This window comes from Trichoplusia ni, chromosome 5 (assembly GCF_003590095.1).
Source record: "Trichoplusia ni isolate ovarian cell line Hi5 chromosome 5, tn1, whole genome shotgun sequence".
Classification (NCBI taxonomy): Eukaryota; Metazoa; Arthropoda; class Insecta; order Lepidoptera; family Noctuidae; genus Trichoplusia; species Trichoplusia ni.
In genome coordinates, this window is record NC_039482.1 from 15,159,834 (window position 1) to 15,184,317 (window position 24,484).

The 24,484-nt window shown below is 46.0% G+C and overlaps 2 protein-coding genes across 5 annotated transcripts; one reads left to right on the forward strand and one right to left on the reverse strand.

Annotated features, from left to right (window-relative positions):
• The first annotated feature begins 266 nt into the window (after positions 1–266).
• Positions 267–19,731, forward strand: LOC113493707 (FMRFamide receptor-like). 4 transcript variants are annotated; one of them, XM_026871702.1, is made up of 2 exons: positions 267–550; positions 18,019–19,731. In XM_026871702.1, the coding sequence occupies exon 2, from the start codon at positions 18,069–18,071 to the stop codon at positions 19,314–19,316; it is 1,248 nt and encodes a 415-aa protein (XP_026727503.1). In that variant the 5' UTR covers positions 267–550; positions 18,019–18,068; the 3' UTR covers positions 19,317–19,731. The 4 variants fall into 4 exon arrangements, with proteins under 4 accessions (XP_026727503.1, XP_026727500.1, XP_026727501.1 ...); XM_026871699.1 differs by having other exon boundaries at positions 267–487; XM_026871700.1 differs by lacking the exon at positions 267–550 and adding an exon at positions 557–731.
• Positions 9,395–17,265, reverse strand: LOC113494063 (chymotrypsin-1-like). Its single transcript, XM_026872199.1, has 3 exons — positions 16,865–17,265; positions 16,615–16,789; positions 9,395–16,526 (listed from the first exon to the last, which is right to left on the reverse strand). The coding sequence occupies exons 1-3, from the start codon at positions 17,263–17,265 to the stop codon at positions 16,092–16,094; spliced, it is 1,011 nt and encodes a 336-aa protein (XP_026728000.1). The 3' UTR covers positions 9,395–16,091.
• Positions 19,732–24,484: the final 4,753 nt, after the last annotated feature.

Sequence of the window (24,484 nt, forward strand, 5' to 3'; positions counted from 1 at the left end):
GAACCTCTTAGTCAACAAAGTTCAAGTCAATGGAGACGTACCTAAACTATTCTTCACAGCGCGGATACGAAAGGAATCTTGTAAGTGGTATCATTTATTGACTCTAGAACGCCGCGATGTTGTCGGATCATGAGGTTTCCTGGCGCTGATGATGATGGCACGTCGGCGTGGGGAGTGCGGGGCGCGCGGGCGGAGGCGCGGGGGGGCGGGGCGGCCCGCTCGCGGCCGGCCGCGCGCTGCACAGCGGCCCCGACTGCCGACCGCCGCGCCGCGCCGACCGCCGCGCGCCCGCCGCTCTCCACCGCACTCCCCGAATCTCCGCCGGACAACACTTTGCGCGAACTTGTCAGTGAAGTGTCACCAAGTGCTGCTTGTTGTTTGTTCAGTGAGAGTTCAAGTTGTTTGAAGTGCGCGGGAAAACTTACCGCGGAGTTGTCGGTAGCGGCGCTCGCCGCCGCCGGCTCCGCTGCAGCCGCCTCACACACAGGTACTGCTGTGCCACAACTGCTGCAGAACAGCTTCCCTCTTAATAGCACTCTCGGTTATCTCGGTAAGGGGAAAAAGTTATTTCTTCATCTCTCGAATATTATACCGAGTCTTCTGCAACAAACATAAAACTTTGGCATCGCGAGAATAGGAAGACCCTGAAGGAGACGAAGCTAAAAATATGTTTTAGTAAAAGTAGAAGTTGCGAGATTTTTCCTGTTCACAAACAAGATCCTTTGGTGAAAGTGAGCCAACATTTAAACTCTGTTGAAATATCGTCACTGGTTACCATTGCATTTACATTTGCCAACTAGCTGTTGCCCGCGACTTCATTCGCGTGGTTAGGAGATACCAATTTTTTAACGGAAGCCCTCGAAGATGAATAATTTTCCCTGATTTTTCCACATTTTCCATTGTATCTTCGCTCCTATTAGTCGCAGCCTGATGGTATATAGCCTAAAACCTTCCTCGATGAATGGTCTATTCAACACAAAAATAATTTTTCAATTTGAACTAATAGTTCCTGAGATTAGCGCGTTCAAACAAATAAACAAACTCTTCAGCTTTATATATTTGTAATATAGATTAAGTAAATCTTACTTTGTAAATCCAGAATTACCTGAGTATTACGAACCGCAAATAAACTAATTAGAATGCGCTCATTTTTGAGCGCGCGAGTCACCTCCTGCCAATTTCATTTCATTTCCAAGCTTTAAAAGGTACCTAGTATTCCATAGTTCAGAAAGAAAATACTTAGATTTAACATAATAATACCAATGACGCGAATTAGTTTAATCGCCACAAATTTCAAAAGTTTTGTAGCTACCTTGCGCCGTCCATGTCTGGTATTTTAAGGAAGATGGGATATCTTCTATATTGTAAATGTGATGACATTCATGATTAAAGTTCTCAGTAAGGCATCTGCATGTTGGACCTGTGTGTCCTTGAGCGCCTTTTAATAAGAACAAATCTCTTCCCATGAAGTTATCCTCTACATAAAGAGACACGACTAATATTCCACACACTTCAAAAGATACATGTATCGCTATCGCCCATCAGCGCTCACTACTTGTACTCCACGGTTTCGCTCAATTGTCAAATAATCTGAATATCCACGTACTAACAAGTACGCGGTCATTTGTCACACAGTTTGGCTTTATCATTTGGCATTGTTTAGCTTTATCTCCAATGTGTGAGTTTCTCAGCAAGAAAATATGTAATTATTCTAAGAAAACTCTCGCTATTAAGCTTAAAAATGTTTAATTGTATAATGGACTAGGTGCGTGGTGTAGCCGCACGTCCCGCACACACGGTGCTTAGGTATATCGATACGAATCGAAGCTACCACTCGCGGAGCCGCCAAGCGCCGCCACATATTCGGGATGAGCCGTAATGGTGACAAATGTCCTACTTAAAACGGTCCATTCATTGGAGGAGGCAGTTAAGTCCCAGCCATTGGAACTCTGGACCAAATTACCCATTCTTCTTTATTAAGAGTGTGTCCCGGGCCGTCACGAACCGAACACTGCTGCTCCGTGATAAACTAATTACTGACCCTCTACTAAAATGTGTGAACTCGTACACCGGAGAAGTCATTCAACAATGGTTTATGAGATAAGATATTTGTATGTCCATACATGTGGAACGAAAACAGTATTGGTGTTGCAAGAGGTGTGGAGCGAGTGTCGTCAGTGCGTGTCGTGTATCGCGCACAGGTACACACGCACGGTGTGCCGGGACTGCCCGGGACCGCAGCCGCCGGGACGGGCAGGCAACACCAAACCGGGCAACAATCAACTCTTATGGTATACTTTCTACGAATGCAATGCGAGTGCATGACTCGCTCAGCACATCAGATATTCGCGCAGGTGCCTACCGGTCGGACATATCTGTGCGTCACTAAAGCCGCGTGCATTTTGAGTCGCCCGTTATCTTATTACTTTGATCATACTCGTACAAGACGGTAAAGATTGTGATAGTATCCGCTCGGAGCCCGCTCTGGTCACGCGGCGCTCTACACTCCGCCCACTCGCGAGCAGGACACTCTCCTCGCTCCGCAACTATCACGCCCATTTTATTAATTAAAATCATAATCACCTCAGGGTACCGGATCAGATATAATTTACGTAATTCTATCTTACCTACATCTGCATAGATCGATCACAGAGCCCGGTCTGAAATGAGTTAACAGAAAGTATCCAGTAAGTCGGGCTCGAGGGTGTTCATGCGTATCAAGCCTCCAGGCGCCAGCGCGGCGTGACTTCCATGTTGAGGGCCCCGCCCGCCCCCGACACCACCAAACACGTACCTGCTCCTCTGTTGGCTCACATTTGCTCCATGGCACTTGTTTATCGCTGAATGGCTGAATGAGAGCTATTGCACGTTCAATGATAAAAGAAAACAATAAAATCGGTTCATCGAGACCGACATTTTGAGGTAAGAAACATAAACAATTCCGACGAATTGAGAACCTCCTCCTTCTTGAAGTTGGTTGAAAATTAAAACAATTTGTCTTGTTTGTCGCTCCGTTTGTTCGTATTATCATGCGACTTTCGGCTACGCATAAGACACGATAGTGTGTGAAACCAAATCTTAATTTTATAATTTTCCAAGAGAACTCTTCAAAAGTCCAAGGATAAAGACTATCCTATGTTTTTTCTCAAGGTCAACTCTATCTCTGTACCAAATTTCGTTAAAATCGGTTCAGTGGTTTAGACGTGAAAGCGTTACAGACAGAGTTACTTTCGCATTTATAATATTATAGCAGGGATTAAAACCAGGTAAGACATCCACAACCAAAGGGAACACAATCATTTCATGTCGTAAAAGAAAAAGGCCTTATAGTAAGCCGCGATACGAACGCTAGTCGCCTTCAGTTGTAATCACTAAAACGTAATGACACAGTTATACTTAACAGTTTTGGCTCAAGATCTACATTGTGATACCAAACATGAGTAAAATATTTTAATTTTATGTTGAAATAATGAACGCAATACACAGAACATTAAAAATGAGATATTTTGATAATCTAGCTGTTACCCGCGACTTCATCTGCCGCACAGGCAAGAGGTCAGGGAATAGATAATATTTAATGATTATTTATTGAGATATAAGCTATCCTGACTTGCAAGTTGTGCGTGCCAATTTGATGGAAATCGGGATTTTATTCGATACTAGCTATCGCCCGCGACTTCGTCCGCGCGGATAAAAGATATAAGAATATTTTTTTTAAAACGAATTAGTGTTTTAGAGTTCATTCAATATGCCTCGTATTTGTAAGATGTATCATTACAGCTCTACTCCTATTAATCATAGCGTGATTATAGGTGTAGATATATATCCTACAGACTTTCTCAATGAAGATATTATCTAACGTTTTATCTTAAAAAGTTAAGAAAGTGGTGAAACAAGAAGAAAGAAAAATAAAATATTTAAAAATATCCAGTGGGCCAGGGGCCAAATTAGGGCTAAGCAAGTAGCAGATGACCCCACCTATCCACCATTTTCGTATGTTCAACGTTCTGCCAAACACCCTGAAGAAAACCGAAACATAAAAAGGCCTTTACGTGATAATCGGTTTTGCAAAGTGAATCGGAGAAAAAACGGTCGAATGAAAGCGTTTCTTACGAACGCTGCCTTAATTATGAAACATATATTTTAGAGTTCTAGAGAAAAGATGTGGAGCTTGCAAATACCTACAAAAAAGTCAACGACAGCATATGTCTAACTTTTTCATTCCTATCCTGCCATTAAGAAACTTGAGCCCCCCAACATGTGTAATGGGATAAGGCTGCTTACAAAAGAGTTACGGGTCAATATAATCGTGGCGACCATTCTCACAGGGCCAGCAGTGGGACAACTGGCTTACGAGTGTATGCCGCGGATACCCTTGATTCCCACTGACCTACCCATACCGTTTAAAAGGCTACAGTTTCCAGTGAAAATCCCTTTTGCTCTTACTATTAACAAGTCGAAAGGTCAAACATTTTCTCTGGTAGGCATTGACCTGAGGAAGCCGTGTTTTTTCCATGGGCAGTTTGATGTTGGCTTATGTCGGGTTGGAACTTCTGATAGACAATATATTTTGCTACCAAATGATAACATTACATCCAATATAGTTTACAGAGAAGTTTTGAACAATTAAAATGACCATAACCAAACTATCTTTTCCCGCGACTTGGTTCTCATGGAATTCGTTTATCGCAAATCTCGCAGAAAATGTTTTTTCTTTCGGACAGAGTTACTTTCGAATTTTGTATGAACATGCAAATACAAACTATACCTACGTATAACCTAACACCCTGTACTACAAAAGGATTATTAACATTATGCTCAACGAAGTGGGCACGGGTCAGCTAGTTACTAATATAGTAGCAGCTTAAAGGAAGCCAGTACGACTGCAAGACAAAGTAAATGGCCTCCAAACACAATGTGTCGTCCCCACCGTAGGACATGACTCATCAAAAGGGATGAATGAGTTCAGCTGACAGAATGTCGTCTGACATTTTGTAAATTGTTGTTGCACCTCGTTTCTTATTACGAGTACTTGTTTGGTTTTGGTTTAATAAGTATTGTTTTAAAAGCTCTGGCTTCATTAGTCAATGGTGATATTCTTGCTGATTTCCGATTGAATCGGATTATTTGATGATCGCTCAAGATCGCTCTGAAGACAAAAAACCGCAATCCGTCTGTTGACAAACAGAATGCCCCGTTCTTTCAACGTAACACTTACATTAGCCGATCTTGTAAATAAGTGGTACCTTATACTAGCTCACCCAAAAACGGTATTTCTTGCAGTTTAAACTAAACTGTACTGCCACTGGGTCTACACAAACAGATGGAAAATCAATGTGCGCTTTCAGGACTCGATGTTTTTAATAAAAACGAATCGTTGTTCAGAGCATGTGACCACGTCCCTGGCAGCGTAGTAGCGGTGCCCGATCAGTACCTAATAGTTTATTTTTGTTTCAATACAAAAAATCAAAATCAAAATATCAATAAAAAAGCAAAAATCTGTGAAAAAAGATGCAAGACATTTTCTACAACGAAAGTAGTTATTGTACCTACTTTTCATGTTAAAAAAATATGTCTGTGTGTATAATGTTGTTACACCAATTGAAATTGATCCAATTCTTGTTCCTTCATAACTGAGTTACACTTAGTGTCATACGGCTATTCACCGGGTAAATCACTTGTGGCTTGTCTTTCCAGAGAAGTAGGTATCTACTATCGGTAGCAAGATTTGGAATCTGGCTTGGAGATCCAGAGTTGCAATGTTAGGTTAGGGACAGCTAAGTACAGGGACCCACAGCAGGTCAGGGCCGGCGCTGATAAGGGGCAGGCAGGTGCGCGCGGCGCCGTTAAATATAATGCTTGTCAGCGCGAGTGTAGCTGGTGACGTGTGACGCGCAGCTGACGACGCGCCGCCCGCTATTTCCGCCGCGCGCTACTTGTGCTGCACCTCGCGCACGACAACCGGTCGAAATAGAACAGAACAGCCGGACATCTGGACTGGACATCACTGATGTAGGACCGACCTCTCGATGTATAGTCGTTCATTTAAATTAAACTATTCAAGAACAGGCACTTTGTGAACTTCCTTGCAGACGGCATCAAGTTTGGGTCGTGTATAAAACAACAGCTCTTGAGGCTCGGGGAAGCATTCGCGGACTAACTGTGACACACCTCTTTAATCTTACCTTTATAAAATAAATCATGTATTCTGGAGAACCCTTAAGCAATTTATTCAGAAAATTCGAGTCGAATGAATCCCGTCCGAGAATACATTAGCATGCATTACCGAAGCCCATATTGTTTGCCTAACTACAGCGCGGAGTCAGCGGACAGCGGACGGTCTCGCGGTCACCTGCTGCTGCGGCTGACCTGGTGGGGCGAATAACACTGTCAAAGTGATTGTTATTATGATTTGCTAAAAAAAATATCCTGAGAAGAGTTCGACTCGCGAGGCCGCCGCTTCATCTTATGATTAATTAAGGCCTCCGGTTGGGTGAAAACCAGTCGGGAAATCCCGATAAATACGCCTGCGTAAACCGTTTTATAATAAAAATGATCTAGCCACATTTTCCGAAAATGTTGTTTACTCGAACAAAAATACTAAATTAAATTAAAGTACTTACTTGTTACCTTTGTCTTTCATCAGAACTCACTAACTGCAGCAGTTTAGATGACGACATCACAACTTTCTCATTTATAAGGTGCTTAACAATGTTTGGGCAATGAGGAGCTGTCATAGATCCAGACTATGTTATTACGTTGTTGTGGGAGGTGCCCACGTGACCGCACACGATGAAAGGGAAAGTGTATTTGTGAGTCCGGAGCACCGCGTCAACACTCACAGCTGACGTCTTGCAGCCAATAGAAACCAAAACATACATCACAATTGAAAACATTTAAAGTACGCAATTGCATGTGGAAAATGAATATTTCATGTTGCAACATTGTAACCTATTCTAATTAATAGCTCGTACATCTAGTTGCATTCTTCTACCATTATGCAAGTAATAAACTTGTTTGAAGATCGGCCTAGCAGGCGAAGAAGGACACTTCTAACAAATGTGTATCAAGTGCAAATAATCTAGGCGCGCTAAAACAAAACATTTCTACTCAATAGTTCAAGTTTACGACGGTATTAAGACCTTCGTATAATTAGACGCGGCCGTCCTCACTCATGTGTGCATTTGATTATATTTAGAGACAGATAATCATATAAAAATAGTGCGCGGAGACACGGGCGGTGCCGGCGCGCGGCGGCGGGCGCGAGCGCGCCGCGCGTGACTCACGGCGGGCACGCGCCGCACGCCGCGCGCCGCGTATGGTGTGAACAGCTATTAAGGAGTTAATTGTGTCGTAAACTATGGCCTGTTATGTCGGGGCTATTTGGAGATGTTGCGACGCCGCATTCATGATAGCTGTAATCGTTTAATGAACACGAGTAGGAAGTTTCCGACGTGCGGCGGCTCGAGGACAGTCCGGGGTGCTTGGCGCGAGGCCGAGCGAGCGCGGTATGCGCGCAGCCCGCTCGACGCACAGCCACACGTCACAAGGCAGATCATCAATGGGCTTTTTGAAAATTGTTGCTCATTGTTCCTTTAACGTGATCGCTCACAATCCAGTAAGCCATACGACGTAGCTATCAAAGTACAACAATGACCAGTAGTAAGAGTCGGATATTATATATCACTATCCTAATATTGAACGTAATCGTTTTCCTTATGACGTGTATTGGTTGTAATGCCGACGTGCGCGTGCGCAGTACGAGTACTACAACAGCGCTGTCAGCGGGACACCTCGCTAATGAATGTAAAGTGAACAATTGACTCGACGAGCTCCTCGTGTCCGTGGCTTCCTCTCTGGAGTACGTACGAGTGTGCTTGATACACTTACAGAGATTCATTCCTTGTCTACTCATGCATAAAACCTCTCTTCCCGGCGTTTCTCGCACAGGCCGTGGTCGTAGCGGAGTTGTCCTACCCTCACTTCACTTTTACTACCATTGAACTCGTCGGTACCTGTACACAGTGTACACAGTGTACACGCTACACTTACAAAGTTTATATACTAGCAACAAGAATAGCTGCGGCGACATTAGCATCTGCCAATGACCCCAGCCGTTCCTAGTGCCCCCCCCCCACCCCGGGTAATGTTGTTTTGTTATATAACTTTCACTGTCTTAAAATTAAGAATTTTCATTTCATTTTAAGCCGGCGTTTCCTCCGGCCACAATTATAAGTAATTTATTGATAGGTAACTAATAATGGCGGTTGGCGTGCAACAGACTTGTGGTTTGTGTAGTGCCGTTTGGTGGTTTGTTTCGGCCAGTGACATACAATGTACTTGCAATGATCACAATATTATGTATTATACTAGCTGTTGCCCGCGACTTCGTTCCCGTGGGTGGAAGATATAAGTTATGATTTATACCTGCCCTGTTTTTTCACATTTTCCATTGTACCTATCTTCGCTCCTATTAGTCGCAGCGTGATGGTTTATAGCCTAAAGCCTGCCTCGATAAGTGGTCTATTCAACAAAAAAATAATTTTTCAATTTGGACCAGAAGTTCCTGAGATTAGCGCGTTATATTAGTATAGATTATTCAGTTATGCAATCATTAAAATTAAAGTGTGGAATAGAATACAAGTATTTGTCGCGTGAAATTCATGAGCTGAATGCTTATGAGGACAGCAATTAGTGTTGCCCTCGGCTGAGAAGTCAACTGATCGCGTATTGAAACGAGTGTGGCAGGCCGGCAGGGCGGGCGTCGGGCCTAAGCCCGCGGCTTACGGGCGCTGCGGCGGCTCGGCTCGCTGGCTCTCCGACCTCTCCCATTAGTCCTGTAACCTCTACTCAACCTTCTTAAGCCAGCTCCTAAAACTTGAGCAGCGCAAGCAGCCGGAGAGCCGGAACGCCGCGTCGGAGCTCCGCAGCTTACACTTATAACTTTGTCCGATACGACGAATTGCTAAATTAACACCTTTAAGTAAATTTCATCTGTCAATAGCGTCGTAGCATCTGTTCATGTTGTTAACCGCGGGAAATTGATTTGTAAAGAGGCGGAAATTGTCCGTTGTACTATCAATATTGATTGAATATGAATCGTTACCTCTCGGGAATATTGTGTTCAAATTAATGAGCAGTGAGCGCTCCCTGTGTGACAGGCGCGCTTCTCAAGCTCGGCTCGGCTCGGCGCTCGGTGCGGGAGCGACACTCGAGTGTTTGGCGGCGCGCAATGTGCGCTCAATTACGTGGCGTGTCTGCGACATACAATACGGTCCACTTGACCGGACCCTCGGCAGCGTCGTAATAGGCCCGATTGGGTCAGTGTAACGTGTGAACCGCGGCCCCGCTCGCCGCCCCGCTCCCCGCTCCGCTCCCCGCTCCGCTCCCCGCTCCGCTCGCCGCCCCGCTCGCCGCCCGCGGCCGGCCCGCGCGCTCGCCAGATCGCAATCAGCGTCTTATTTACAGAGCAGCGTCGGCTCGCGCTCCACTCTTATTAAATTTCTTATCAGCCGGGTTTGTCTAGTGCGCTGCGCTAAATTCACTTACTGACTTGTGTCTGATACTCGTTGCCGGTCTCGCGCTTACTCCATACTAAGTTTGTTCGACTGAAATCTTATGATATAACCTATGTTATTAGTTCGTATTGGCTTTTCATTATTTGATGGACTGCAAGGCTCTATAAAACTGTATACATTCTTGTGAATAGTTCTAAAGCGATGAGCGGGTACATTACTCTTCATTTATGAGCACTTCAAGACAATTACAATTTCCTGACTAAAGTAACATATACCTACCCTGTTAATTATAAAAGTTACAGTTTTGCTGTACAAAACAATGTTGAAGAAGATTGAACACAAAATAAATATGATAAGTATGGTTCTTAATTTCAAGTTGTACGCTACATGTTGATACCAGATAAAGTATTTCCCACATAGTAGTTACGTGTAGAGCTAGAGGTCGGGTCGGAGCGGCCGCGGTCACGTGTGGAGTGCGGACGCCGGCAGGGCCGGGACCTGCGCGCAGGCCTGTGCGAGTACACCTCATTACCGTTTACTTGGTCTAGTTAACACCAGAACAACTTTCTGACATTTATGATATATTCGAGTATTTGGGACAGTTCCCAAGAGACGAATGTTTATCAGTCGCTCCACCATTTGGCAAGTTTACATATAGTTACAGTGTCACACACACACACACCAAGAGGCGAGCTGGGCGCATGTCTGTTGTACGCCGCCATTTATTTATAGGCGGTGAAAGTTGCCACAGAAATAATTACAGGCTGATTTCATCACGCTGAACATTGTCCCCAATGGAGCGTGACGTGACACATCCCGCGGAAATCGTGACAAACGACGCCGAGCTCCGCTGTCGCTGGCGAGCCGGCCGAGCCTCCCGCCCTCCCTTGTATAAGTATGCGAAAATATATCATTACCTAATTTTTTTAATTATGTTCTTAGGTAGATTAACTTTGGGGAGGTCTAGTGAGGTGGGTACATTTAATATAATATTTAGTAGAGTCGCGGCCCTCCGAGGCGCACCTGGCGCAGGTTCACGGCAATCAATCTTCAGTGCGTCCCATATTACATTTGCTCGGGTAACATACGACTGCATAATGCTCGCTTTCCGCCAACTGTGCGTACTCCGCTTTATTGCTTCCTGCCCTCGCGTATCAAAGCCTAACGCTCCGCCCCACACACGTGGCGCACGCGACGCACGCGGCTCTCGCGGTCCTCTTAATGATCTTGATGTATTGAGTAATAAACGAACTATGAAGCCAGACTATGAGCACTACAACCGATATGCTACGCCATTAATATTTATGTGGTACCTATAATATAATGTTTATTTATCCATAAACTAGCTTTTTATGAAGAGCAAACAACCACATATATATTACATTAGTACCACAAAAGCGACCTTGCGGGGGGGAGGGGGGAGAAACGGCAGCGCGCCGGACGTGAGCCGGACCCGGAGCCGGTGTCGTCCGGTGCTGATCGCCAGTCATTCGGAATCGCTGGCGGTAAACCAGATCGACCATCCGGTTGAACGGAACTTTAGTTTTATCCTGAGCTCAACGATCCATCAATCTTCCACCTTGTGCATGGAAATGGAAATACTCTTGCGCAGGTCAGGGTACCTTACCTGATTTATGATTTCCTGAGTTAGAACAATATGTATGAAAGCTCATCTTAACTAGCTCAGTCAGCTGTAGGAAACACGGCATAAGAAGACATTACGAAGAGTTCTCCATAGTATCCAGGGGGGTGCGGGGTGCGGGGTGCGGGCGGCGCACTCCAACACGATCGCCATTAATTGGCATTATTATAAGGCGACAGACGAGGACAGTGGCGGCGACGAGATGACGTCAATTATTTTTTCATTAGAGCCGGCGACGTCCATCATTGTCTCTATTACGTGTCGCGGAGAGCCGCATGGCCGCACTCGCAACTACACCAGCAGTCGCGACTTCCAAACTCACGAGACAACACTGCATATTCTATACTGAACATAAACGTAAAGTATTGAAACGAAACCGAAGCACCCTTCGAAAAGTAAAATATAATAAAAAGCAAGAAATCTTAAAGTGCCAAAACATGTATCATTAATTTAAAAAAACGCTCCAAATTATTTACTTGAGATGGTATTTTTTTCATAGTGTGACATAGCGCCTTCTGTGCCTCTATGTTTGTGACAAGAGTCTGTTGCATGTCCCGCCGTTCCCTATCCGTTCGCATACAAGTTATGCTGTAGCATATTGGGACACTTGGTTTCGTGAGGCGGGTTCCTAATTATATGGTACATCAGGTTACTAACGCGTCTCTATTGGAATAACTTACAGTTAAGGACTTCTCTAAGAAGTCCTCGGAGTTTTAATAAATTGAGTGAGTAAACTACCGTATTGTAATTACTTTTGTCAATCCTACTCGTATTTAGGCAAAAATCTAATGGTCAGCAAGCCTGTCGAGGTGCTCAAGTCAGGACCTAAGTTATCTGTGCATTCGTAAATAGTCGTTTACAATCATTGCGTTTAGTCATACTTTGCTATTTAAAATGATAATAAAAAATTGTACTAAAAAAATATTAAACCAACATGAACTGTTTGCAAAATACAGTTACAATGTTGTGACATTTGAAATTATTATTCATCGTAAGGTATTAAGCTGATACATTCCTACACGGAATTATGTATGCTGAAAACATTAGAATATGTAGGAACAAGAGCAATAACTATATTAGCGTGACAATAATTGCGGTAATTGGACGAGATGGAGCGCGTCGGCGCTAAACCTGACGCGCGGCAAGACGCGTCCCGCCGAGCGCCTGCGCCGCGAGTCGCGACCCAGCCCCGATACAACTTTCTTATTAGCATCAAATTTACACTGAAAAGCGAAATGATTGTTACGTCAAGAGTATTTCTTGTCACGAGATCAACGCACGTCACATTATTTTCATGGTTTATTAGTAGCTAGAATAATAGCACTTCGTAGGATATGAATCATTTAGATAATGACACAGCCCTTGGCAGCTCCCCCAGCTGGTGAGTCCGGGGGGCGCTTCACGCTCAGCCTGATAACTGTTCACTGCTGCCGTTGTTCCCTTGCCCCACCGTAGCCGCCGCGTGCCTACGTCGCTTACTAGCTACGAAAGGTTCTACGGATTCGTAGCAGACTGATTAACAGGGGAGAATTCAGTCCGGTGCAATACAAACACAATACAACATGTTACACCAGTCATATATATGCTCTGTTTAAATCTTACTGCTATGATTAGCAGTAAGATTTAATACACATGCAGCCTCTGGGTGACACAGTTGGTGCTGGTGCTGTCGACACTATCTCTCTGGATCTCTCTGGATCTCACTGGATCCACTCACAACACCATAATGCTTTTATTAAATGTTTTCGTCGGAAGATGGCGCTCTCCTCTACACTTGCACTCGCATGTTTGTATAAAGTGAACGCCATGGTTTTGTTATGATTTCTGCTTGTAATAGGTATGCCGAATAATGCGAGACATAAACGGTGAGTGATGCAGGATCCGAACAATTTCAGTATCATGTGGATAAGCATGCTCTGCAAGTTAAGTGAGTTAGAGCCGCGATGGTCTCGGTCAGCTCCCCTGCGATTAGTTTTATTACTTTTTAGGAGTTTTAACGACACTATCTATTTTATTTTGTTCGTTAATACCCATATTTGTACATGTTATTTCTCCAGTGGCCGAGTAAGGCCGACTTGCTCAGCCTCACATTGATTTATGACCTCTCTCCACGGTAAAACTTCGTAAAGAATTTTCGTAAACAATTATGTGTCCCGCCAGCCGTGGCGTGACTCCCGACTGTCATTCACATGTTTACGAAGGGCATTACGGTCGGCAGTATCCTTACTTGTCGTGATTAGTGGTAACAGTGCTAGCGTAATAGTGCGGGTGAGAGGCGGGGCGGCGGCGGCGGCGGCAGCGAGTGCGCCGTCCAGGTGTACAGCGGGGCTGCAGGAGGTCGCGCCCCGCGCCGGCCGCGACACGCGCCGCGCTTCTGGCGCCGTCACATCTATTTCCATTAGGCTTACATGTTACTCGCTGTTTATAACAGCGGCGTGTAGCTATCACCCAACGTTCCCGTGGCATACCGTTGGCACCGACCTAATATTGTCCGTAACCTTTACTTTCACCCAAAACTCGCAACTAGGTCGTTACCAGTTATCATCAATGCATTTTTAGTTCACCTTCGACCATAAGACCAAAATTACAGTTGATTAGTATGTTACTTGAATACTCCCTCTAAAGGGGCGGGCGGCGCACCGTCGGGGCGTCACGACAGCCGGATATTGTCACTCAAGACGAGAGTCCTCCAGCTCCGAGCGGTGCTCCACAATCGACAATCGATATCAAGACCGGTGATAACCCGCGGCAAGTGGCATCACAAGCACATGAACGGAGATGTATTGTTAGGCAGACGCGACACGCACAGCCGCACAGCCGCAGGGATCTCATATTTTTGTTTGATTGATGTCGGAGCGACGCAGGCTACGAAAACGTTTGCGAGGTTCACTAGATCGGAAGATTTACGTATGACTGATCAAATAGAAATACCAATCACTACAGATAATCAGTAACATTACACTTAGTTCTGAGTACACTTTAAGAGGAGCTCACACATTGAGTTGCTTGGCTCGACCGCTCACAACTAGTACTAAACTGTTTGATCTGTTTACTGGCTGTTTTCTTTCATTACCCGGCGAATATGGCTAGCCCATCTAAGGTGCAACATGAATTGCTATTAATTAGTACTTATTTCATAAAAACTAAGCAAGGCAAGCGAGGGCTCCTTATTATCCAAACTTTTAAATACGGTTTTTGAAATGTTCTCTAAAACTGTCAGCGGTTTTTCCCATTGTAACCAACACAATATTCTTTTGCCCGATTATTATAAAACTTAGGCGGACCCATCAGCAGCGCCAGCAGTCACTATCAAATTCATGAGCTTAAAAAGCGTTGCTTAAACTTTACATTTCTTTGTCGTATTTACTGATATACCGGCAACAGTATACATTTTGCGTGTAAATCTATCTAGCTGTCACGTGCCATGTGCAACGTGCTACGAAACTCTACAGAAGTATGTGACCGGACCGTTACAGTGCACGTCATGAAAACTATTTCTACTTACGTTGGAAAGGCCCGCCTTCCTTTCGATTTAAGTGTATTTTAAATTTTAACTGTTTCACAGTATCTGAACTCTTTCCTCGTAACAGGTTAGTCCTCCTCCTCATACACACATACAGAGAGCAGGAAGTGGGAAATCTATGGGGGCTCCGTTTTTTTTTCTATTCGGCTAAAGAGCCCTAATGTTGTGGCGTGCCGCGCGCCGCAATAACGTCAATCGACATAACCGGGTCGCAGAGGTACGAACGAGAAAAAACTAAGTAGCTAAGAGTAGCGTTGCAAAGAGCTTTGCAATTGTAGTGTACACACAAGCTTCAGGCGAGCGGACCTCGTAACTGGAGCGCGGCGCGCGCCGGCCCGACGCAGCGCCGTCATTAAACTCAGCTGCTGTGCTGCTGCTGTGCGCGTTGGGACACGTTACTAATATTTTTCTTGCATAGAGACTCATACTTTGAGCATACCTTTCTTCTTTTTATTATGGTTGATGTAGTTCAAACTGGTGTCTCTGGGGTGTCTGACCGAGTCTGACGTAGCTTTATGCAACGCAATTTTTTCTTGTTTAGCCGGTTTCCTCGCAATGTGACATTGTTCTGTGCCAGGATTTGTTTTGATTTGTTTCCGTTCATATTCATTACATCGAATACCTATATTTATCAACAAGCAAGTTCATTCTCGTCTCGCGAAGGCCTTGCGGTTCTATGCATGGATTTGTATGCACAAGGTACGTGTTTGATTCCAACGCAGGTTAAGTACCAATGTGACTTTTTCAAAGTTACATAATGTGTACCTACAATGTACAAACTTGCTTTATTATTCTAAGCCACTACTGATGAACGGGGAGGAAATATTGGAATCTGAAATGAGCAGCCAATCTGCACTGAGTAGTGTGGTGGGCAATGCTAATGTAGGCTGGTACATGCACAGACCGCGCGCGGCTTTAGGCGCTGTTTCACAACTTACTCACCTTTTATGGAATACCGCAACTATCCTTGTGACTCCTCACCAGCGACGAACTGGACCAGTGAGAACTGCATTTCCATTTATGCGCAATCTGTGTCATTAAGATCGTCGAGATATCGTTTAGTCGAATAGTATGTACATTAGAAAGGTATCACCAATTGGGTAAATTGGCATCATAGAAACTGACACCCTATATTAAGTCAGAACTGTTCAAGACGAAAATTTTGTGTTCCTTTGAGATGATCCAGAAACAATAATACGCGCTGAAACGCTGCGAGGAGCCCCAGTAGGATGTTGTTGATCTAGCAAGATTGAACACAACCACACCTAGTCCCCACATTCTAAAACCCTGACTGGCATCCTAATACGACGCGAAATCAACATAGGGAAAATAAAATTATATTGTTGTTTATTAATTTCCGTCACAAGTCATAACTAATTCCACGTGGACAGCACGGACGCTGAGGGCTTCACCCCGCGGGCACGAGCAGCAGCGCGAGCGCGGCGGCGGCCAGCAGAGGGCAGGCGGCCCCAGCGCGCGGCGCGCCCGACCCGATGATGCGCATGCGCAACGCCGCCTCCGTGTCGTAGATGGTGGCGTTGATCAAGTCCGCGTAGTTGTAGAGCGCCGTGAAGACGCTGGTGGCGCCCTCGGCGGGGTCCACCTTGCCGGCGGCGCACTCGAGCGGGCCCATGGAGGTGACGCCCACCTGCGCCCCGCGGTACAGCACGGGCCCGCCCGAGTCGCCCGAGCACACGCCGCGCGCGCCGCCGCCCGTGCGCGCCGCCGCCACGCCGCACACGCAGTGGAACCACGCGCCGCGCTCGCAGAACACCAGCCGCAGCCGCACCTCGAACAGCTCCTCGCCCAGCATCGACTTCTCCGTGCGCCCGTACCCGAGCACCTGCGCCCGACACGCGCCGCAGGGAAATACATTTAAATTAATTAAATCAACTATGCGCCCTGAGCGACTACAGTTATTTGAGCGTCACCTGGACTTCTTCATTCTTGAGATCGATGGGATTGTAGAGTCGCATGGCTTGCATGGGATCGAGCTGCGGCGTGTTCGTGAGGAACATGTCCTGGCGCGTGCGCACCAGCCCCACGTCGTGGTGCAGCAGAGTCACGTCGATGCCGCGCCCCTCGTCCTCCTGCACCACCTTGTAGCTGCGAACACGCACGAGGCTGTGAGAGTGCTAAGTGCTGTAGCTAACCCGTGCGGGCTGGCGGCGGAACACGTACCCGGGGTGGCGGTACAGATAGTGCACGGAGGCGAGGTCCCCCTCGGGCGAGGCGGGGCGCCGCGAGTTGTACTTGACGTAGGCGATCTGCGGTGAAACGCAGTGCGCGGCCGTAAGCGCCCAGCGCAGCGCCACCACCGCGGCCGAGCAGCGCGCCGACCAGTAGCGGTCCAGCAGCACGCACGCGGACGGGTACGAGCTGAGTGTGGTGGCCTCGCCGCCGAAGACGCGGCGCGAGCTGCCGAGCCCGGCGCCGGGCTTGCCGGCCGCGCCGAGCCCGCGCGTGCCGTTGCGCTCCGCCACCATGCTGCGGTAGAACCCGTAGCGGCTGCCGTTGCGCGCCGCGCCCTCGCCCGCGCCCCACGCGCACACCAGCGCCGCCAATACCAACTGCGCTCGCATCCTTTACTCCGCGACTTTTGTCGATTCCAACATTACGTTCAGCATATTATGACGTCTCCGACGACTGACGCGTGTCATGTTGCTAATACTCTATGACAAGACTGTACAAAAAGGTCAGATTTGATGAACAAGCAGTTGATTATAATCTGACGTGCAAAGACTTTTGTGTTCAATAGACCATTAATCGAGGAAGGTTTTAGGCTATATAAAATCACGCTGCAACTAATAGGAGCGAAGATACAATGGAAAACGTGGCAAAAACGGGGAAAAATATTAATCTTCGAGGGCTTTTGTTCAAAAATTCCTGACTTATATCTTCTAACCACGCGGACGTAGTCGCGAGCAACAGCTTGTTATAAATAAAACTTTTCATCAAAGGAGGTAAAACAAAATGAATGTAATTACCGCAAAACGGTAAATTATAGCACTGCTTGTGTTAGCCGAAAAGCATGTTTCGACATTGGTCGTGCTAAAACCAACACTGTTGATAAATACTCTTCATGAAGCCAAACATCCGATATCGACAATCCAATCCAACCCAACCAATCTTTATGTTTTAGCCTCTATCTATAAATCATTTGGTACATTGGTTTAGGTTCGATGAATTGACTTCAGATAGGTAATATGGAGGTTTTCTTTCATCTTATTAAACTACTCATATCTGGTGTAGTTTCAGCCAGCTCAATGTGTTTTTTATTATATACAAGAGCGCTCTCGGAGGTGATTTAACCAGGTGTGTGTGTTTGCCGGCAGATGAGCGAGTGCGGCGCGTGAGGCGGGAACATGCGCGCCGGCCGCCCACCATGAGCCACAACGGCACGGACGACGGCTGCGACTCGGACGTGGGCGTGGAGCCGGGCGACAAGCTGTTCCGCTTCGTGGTGCACGGCGTGCTGCTGAACGCCATCGGCGCGGGCGGTCTGCTGGGCAACGCGCTGTCTGTGCTGGTGCTGTCGCGCCCGCAGATGCGCTCCTCCATCAACTGCCTGCTGGTGGGGCTGGCGGCCTGCGACACCGTGCTCATCCTCACCTCCGTGCTGCTGTTCGGCCTCACGGCCGTGTTCCCCTACACGGGCCGGCTGCGCTACTACTACTACCACGTGTGCCCGCACATTACGCCCTATGCCTACCCCATAGCCAACGCCGCGCAGACCATGTCCGTGTACCTCACGCTCATAGTGACCATCGAGCGCTGGGTGGCGGTGTGCCATCCGTTTCGGGCAAAGGCGTTGTGCACGTCATCGCGCGCGCGCTGGTACGTGTTGGGCACGGCCGCCTTTGCCCTTGCATACAACGTGCCCAAGTTCTTCGAGGCGGAAGTGATCGAGCGCTTTGCAGACGGCGAGCTCGTGTACTGTGTCACCGCCGACCTGCAGTTTCGTACTGAGTCCTACATAGTGGTGTACATCCACTCACTATACATGATCGTCATGTACATCGTGCCGTTCTCGGCGCTCGCGGCGCTTAACGCGTGCATCGTGCGGCAGGTGCGGCGCGCGCAGGCCGAGCGCGCGCGCCTCTCGCGCGTCCAGCGCCGCGAGCTGAGCCTGGCCACCATGCTTCTAGTGGTCGTACTCGTTTTTTTTCTCTGCAACCTACTCCCGCTCGTCACTAATTCGTTCGAAGTGTTCCTCGGCGATCAGTTCGACAAACTCGACCCGCTCGTCAAAACAAGCAACCTCCTGGTAACAATCAACAGCAGCGTCAATTTCGTCATATATGTAATATTCGGGGAAAAGTTTAAACGGGTATTTCTGAAGATGTTCTGCGCGGCAGGCTTTTGGCGGCGCGGCGGCACTCGCGACTCGCCGGAGCACACGCGCGACGACTCGTTCGCGTCGTGCGGGGAGCGCGTGTCGCTGAGGCTCGCGCGCAACGGCACGCTGCGGCGCTCGGAGGCGCGAGGGGCGCGCGGCGGGGGCGCGGCGCTGGCCGGCAGCAGCCGCGCCCGGCGTGCGCCCTCGCCCGCGCCCACCGTCTACTACCCCGCGCCCGTCACCGAGCTGTCCAGCACCTCGGACGCGCGCTGGAACGGTCGCGCGCAGTTCTAACAGCGCTCGCTGGCGCCGCCCGCCGCCGCGCACTACCACTGATCGCCACTGTAGTGCTCTGTGAATAAGTGTGGTGTTGTAAGAGACGTTCTGACAGCCATATCGACTTTGTTATAAGCCGGGGACCGGACGATTGCCTGGAATGGCTAAATATTTTTGTACATACATATAAATAATATAGCCCCCTCATGGGTTGAGACCCATCGGTCGATGATTACGAATTATTATGTTGTAATATTACTTTATGTAGGTAGGTACTGTAAACTTTTGTAAATAAACAAATAAGTACATTGTAAACTTTTTGTCTCTTGTTACGCGCAGAGAGTGTAAGTTCCTGTGCCATCTGCGCACGCGTCGATGTAGCGTCACGTCGACCGAAAACAAATACTCAATTAATAAAATGTCATTTAATGTGTTCAAGTGTTTTTCATTCTCCCACCCTATCTAACGTCGTCGCTGTGATATCAACACTTGCTGGGCCAACACCTCGTAAGTATCTACATAATATATGAGACGACTACAATCCCTCTTATAAACCTTACGACTTTTGAATTTGGGTTCGAACGCCGTTTTCTATTATATCTACATAGTTACACATCTATAAGATTTACAAGACCCTGACTCCCTTTACAAAGAGGGACTTGTTTAGCAAATTAGCACCGCGGAGGTAATGTAATTGATGAATAACTGTTAGTACTACTAGTAGGTTGAAATAAAACCTCTACGCTGATTTGGTAGAGTTGGTTGTCATGCAGCAAACCCGTAGCGCCATGTAAATCGACGCCAACGCCATCTATCGAGCTATGGTTAAACAAATTGTTACAAAGAATTAATAATTATAATAAATTTACATATTGCTTTTCAAAAGGAATGCATCTGCTTAAATTTTTGTAGATGAGAACAATTGAAATAGAGTTTATTTCAAGGCAATGTAACGTGGTCTATTCGTCAATTCTGTTTAAAAAGTTATATCTAGCAAAGCGACGCCAGCTCTGAGGTCCCGGGTTCGATCCCCGGTCGGGTCAACGTAAAAATTCACATTTCTACATTGACTCGGGTCTGGGTGTTTGTGGTACCTTCGCAGCATCTGAATTCCATAACACAAGTGCTTTAACAACTGACTTTGGGTTCAGAACTATGTATTTGATGTTGTCCGCATTTATTAATTTATTTTATTATTGTAACATCTCTTGTACTTTCGGGCAAAGCGTACCTAAAAATTGATATCACAGTAATTGGGAAGTTTAAATATTCCTTGTAGTTTCTGACATAAATCGATATGGCGGTAACCGCGGAGTTGTAACATTTTTCATTGTTTATCTAGAATGGCGTCGGTTGGAGATGTTTTATGTCTTGTAGATTAGAACATAGTGTAGCTAGAAAAAATCGATGTCGCGGTAATCGCGATGTTCTAATACAAGGGACAGGCGATCGTGAACTCCACGAAACTACTCAAATTTATTTACTCACTATTATTAACTTTTTTTTTTTATCGAAAATGAATTGTTGCAGATTTTTCATTTTGTAACCCGCAGTGTACTATTAGACAAGCTTTTTTTTCGAAACCATATTCTGGAAGCGAAAGCACAAGAATAAAATTAATAAGAACCAAATTAATACACAATAATTGCCTTAAAAATAATCAGCGTGCTTTCAATTTCAAGTGTTCTGATTTCTTAACTATGTAGATGCAAACCCAGGTCCGGTCGGGTGAAATGGGACACATAATACACAATGTGGGTAAATATTTCTGTAGTCATCGGTTATTTATTTATTTATTCCGTTATTACAGGTACACGTTATACTTATGACAAAGTACAGTGTCTCACAAAACAGTACACACTGTTTGTCTGCGAGATCAAAAGTATATAAACTTCAATTATACATATTATTATATAAACTTAACAAGGTAGTACTTAATATTAATTTTATAAAGGAGTGTTATTATGGCAGAGTATTTATTGAACGCGGGTAAACTGTTGAGGATATGGAATCCGTTTCCTTAGCGTCCTGTCTCCATAGACATTGGTAACTCTAGGGACAACACATTTACCCGAGGTCATCGCTCTCGTATGCTTTTGATTGCTATGGTTGTTTGTTGCAATTAGATAAGTGTGTTTTAGTTTTACTGGTAATAATTTACATATTTTTTATAGTTTATAGTAGTCGTCTCTGTATTTATGTCTTATTTTTTTGTCTACAATCAATTTAATAAATCTAATTGGCACGTGTCGCGCAGGTTGGTGCCGGCGCGTAGCGCGCACATGTCGTCCGCGAACATATATGCTGAGCGATGCTGTAGTACCCCACACAGACTATTTACATGCATCAGGTAGCAAACCGGACCACATCCTGAGCCCTGCGGTGCCCCGAGCTTAACTGATTTCTCAGTGCTATATGTGTCTCCAACCCTTACCCGGTAAGAACGTGAATTGAGATAACCAGCCATTCAAAGGATGCCCCACTCCACACTCTTCTATTGCATTTAGCAATATCAAGGAATATTAAAGCCATAGATTCGAATAGCTTCGTTCATTGTGTTTAATAAATATGTAGAGTGAATAAAAACTGCAATAGTTTTTACACATTTTTTATGTTATTTTAGATCAACATTCAAAACAAACTAACAAAATGTATAATTTTAACGTTAATTCTCTGAAAACCTTCTTGTTATGAGCACTAAGTCTCTCTAGCTCTATCTCTTGCTAATGGAAGGAAGGCGTTGAGCATGGAGGATGGATACAGGGGGGAGGACGACCAAAGAAACGATGGACGGATTATGTAAAGACGAGACGACTGCCAAGAGAGTTTTATGTGAGGCGATAGAAAGGCATAGAAGAAGAAGACATGTTGCACCGACCCCAAATAAAATTAATTAGGTTAAGGGCAGGGGAATAATGATGACACTAATAAAGGAATATTCTCTATTATACATCACAGATTGATAATCATTTTTTTTATTTTTATTCTCTTTGTCTGACATCACTCTAGGTTAGGTCACGCTGGGTAAGGTCACGCTAGCTTACGCCACGCTAGCTTACGCCACGCCGGCTTAGGTCACGCTGGCTTAGGTCACACTGGCTTAGGTCACACTGGCTTAGATCACGCTAGCTTAGGTCACGCTGGCTTAGGTCACGCTGGTTAAGGTCACACAAGGTTTGGTCACGCTGGATGAGGTCACGCTAGGTAAGGTCACGCAGGCATTGGTCACGCTGGCTTAGGCTTAGATCACACTGACTTAGGTAACGCTGGCTTAGGTGACACTGGCTTAGATCACGTTAGCTTAGGTCAGGCTTAGGCCAAAGTGGCTTAAGTCATGCTGGCTTAGGTCACGCAAGGTTTGGTCACGTAAGGTAAGGTCACGCTAGGTAAGGTCACGAAGGCTTTGGTCAAACCGGCTTAGATCACGCTAGCTTAGGTCACGCTGGCTTAGGTGACGCTGTCTAAGGTCATGCTGGCTTAGGTCGCGCTGGCTTAGGTCATGCTAGCTTAGGTCACGCAAGGTAAGGTCACGCAAGGTAAGGTCACGCTAGGTAAGGTCACGAAGGCTTTGGTCAAACCGGCTTAGATCACGCTAGCTTAGGTCACGCAAGGTAAGGTCACGCTGGCTTAGGTGACGCTGTCTAAGGTCATGCTGGCTTAGGTCGCGCTGGCTTAGGTCATGCTAGCTTAGGTCACGCAAGGTAAGGTCACGCAAGGTAAGGTCACGCTAGGTAAGGTCACGAAGGCTTTGGTCAAACCGGCTTAGATCACGCTAGCTTAGGTCACGCTGGCTTCGGTCATGCTGTCTAAGGTCATGCTGGCTTAGGTCGCGCTGGCTTAGGTCACGCAAGGTAAGGTCACGCAAGGTAAGGTCACGCAAGGTAAGGTCACGCTAGGTAAGGTCACGAAGGCTTTGGTCAAACCGGCTTAGATCACGCTAGCTTAGGTCACGCAAGGTAAGGTCACGCTGGCTTAGGTGACGCTGTCTAAGGTCATGCTGGCTTAGGTCGCGCTGGCTTAGGTCACGCTAGCTTAGGTCACGCTGGCTTAGGTGACGCTGGCTTCGGTCATGCTGTCTAAGGTCATGCTGGCTTAGGTCGCGCTGGCTTAGGTCAAGGTTAGATTAGGTTAGGTTTTTTTTTTATTGAACTTTGGCTTTGGTTTATTTAATTTTTATTCGCTTTGATGATGAGTTGCGGCAGCTCACGCTATTGGATACGGTCGCTGCCGCAACTCGTTATTTCGCTTTGAGACTTTGTCTCGTTTACTACTTGATACGCAGAAGGAAATTTAAAACAAATTTAAGCAAGTTTCTTTGCAATGTTGGTGGGGTTGCGACAGCTCACGCGATTTGATACGTTCGCTGCCGCAACCCATAATGTCGCTATATTGAGACTGTGTCTCATCTTCATGTGATTGTGGAGGTGGAGATATTTATTTTATTTTATAATTATATACCTGTTATTTTGCAAGATTTTGTTGGGTTGCGACAGATCACGCTATTTGATACGTTCACTGTCGCAACCCATGAAGTCGCTATGTTGAGACTTTTGTCCCATTTTTATGTGACTGCGGAGATGGAAATATTAAATTTTTATGATTATTTGAAATGATTTTGCAACTGTTGTTGGGTTGCGACAGATCACGCGATTTGATACGTTCACTGTCGCAACCCATGAAGTCGCTATGTTGAGACTTTTGTCCCGTTTTCATGTGGCTGTGGAGATGGAGATATTTAATGAAATTTTATAAATATATATGAGTTATTTTGCAATTTTATGTTGGGTTGCGACAGCTCCCGCGATTTGATACGTTCACTGCCGCAACCCATGAATTCGCGTTTTTAAGACTTATGTCTATTAAAAAGAGTGGTTTCAGAAAATAAATACTTGTATATAATGAATACTTTAGTGCTGTAGATAATTTTAATCGCTATATGGTTATTATTGCATTTTAAAATAAGACGTTATTAGTGCGATGCCGGTCCATAATCTGTGCGAGTGATAATTTTGGCCTTTACCGACTTCACGCGAGGACAAGTGTTAGAGGTCGCCACATGTCCGACGTCGTATGTGGTCTTAAATTTGGTGTTGTGTTGGTCGCAGTTGTAACACTTAGGTGTGCCTTTCTTTTCACGCAGGGGGCAGCAGTTGGTGTCGTGCCCCTCCTCCGAGCAGTACGCGCAG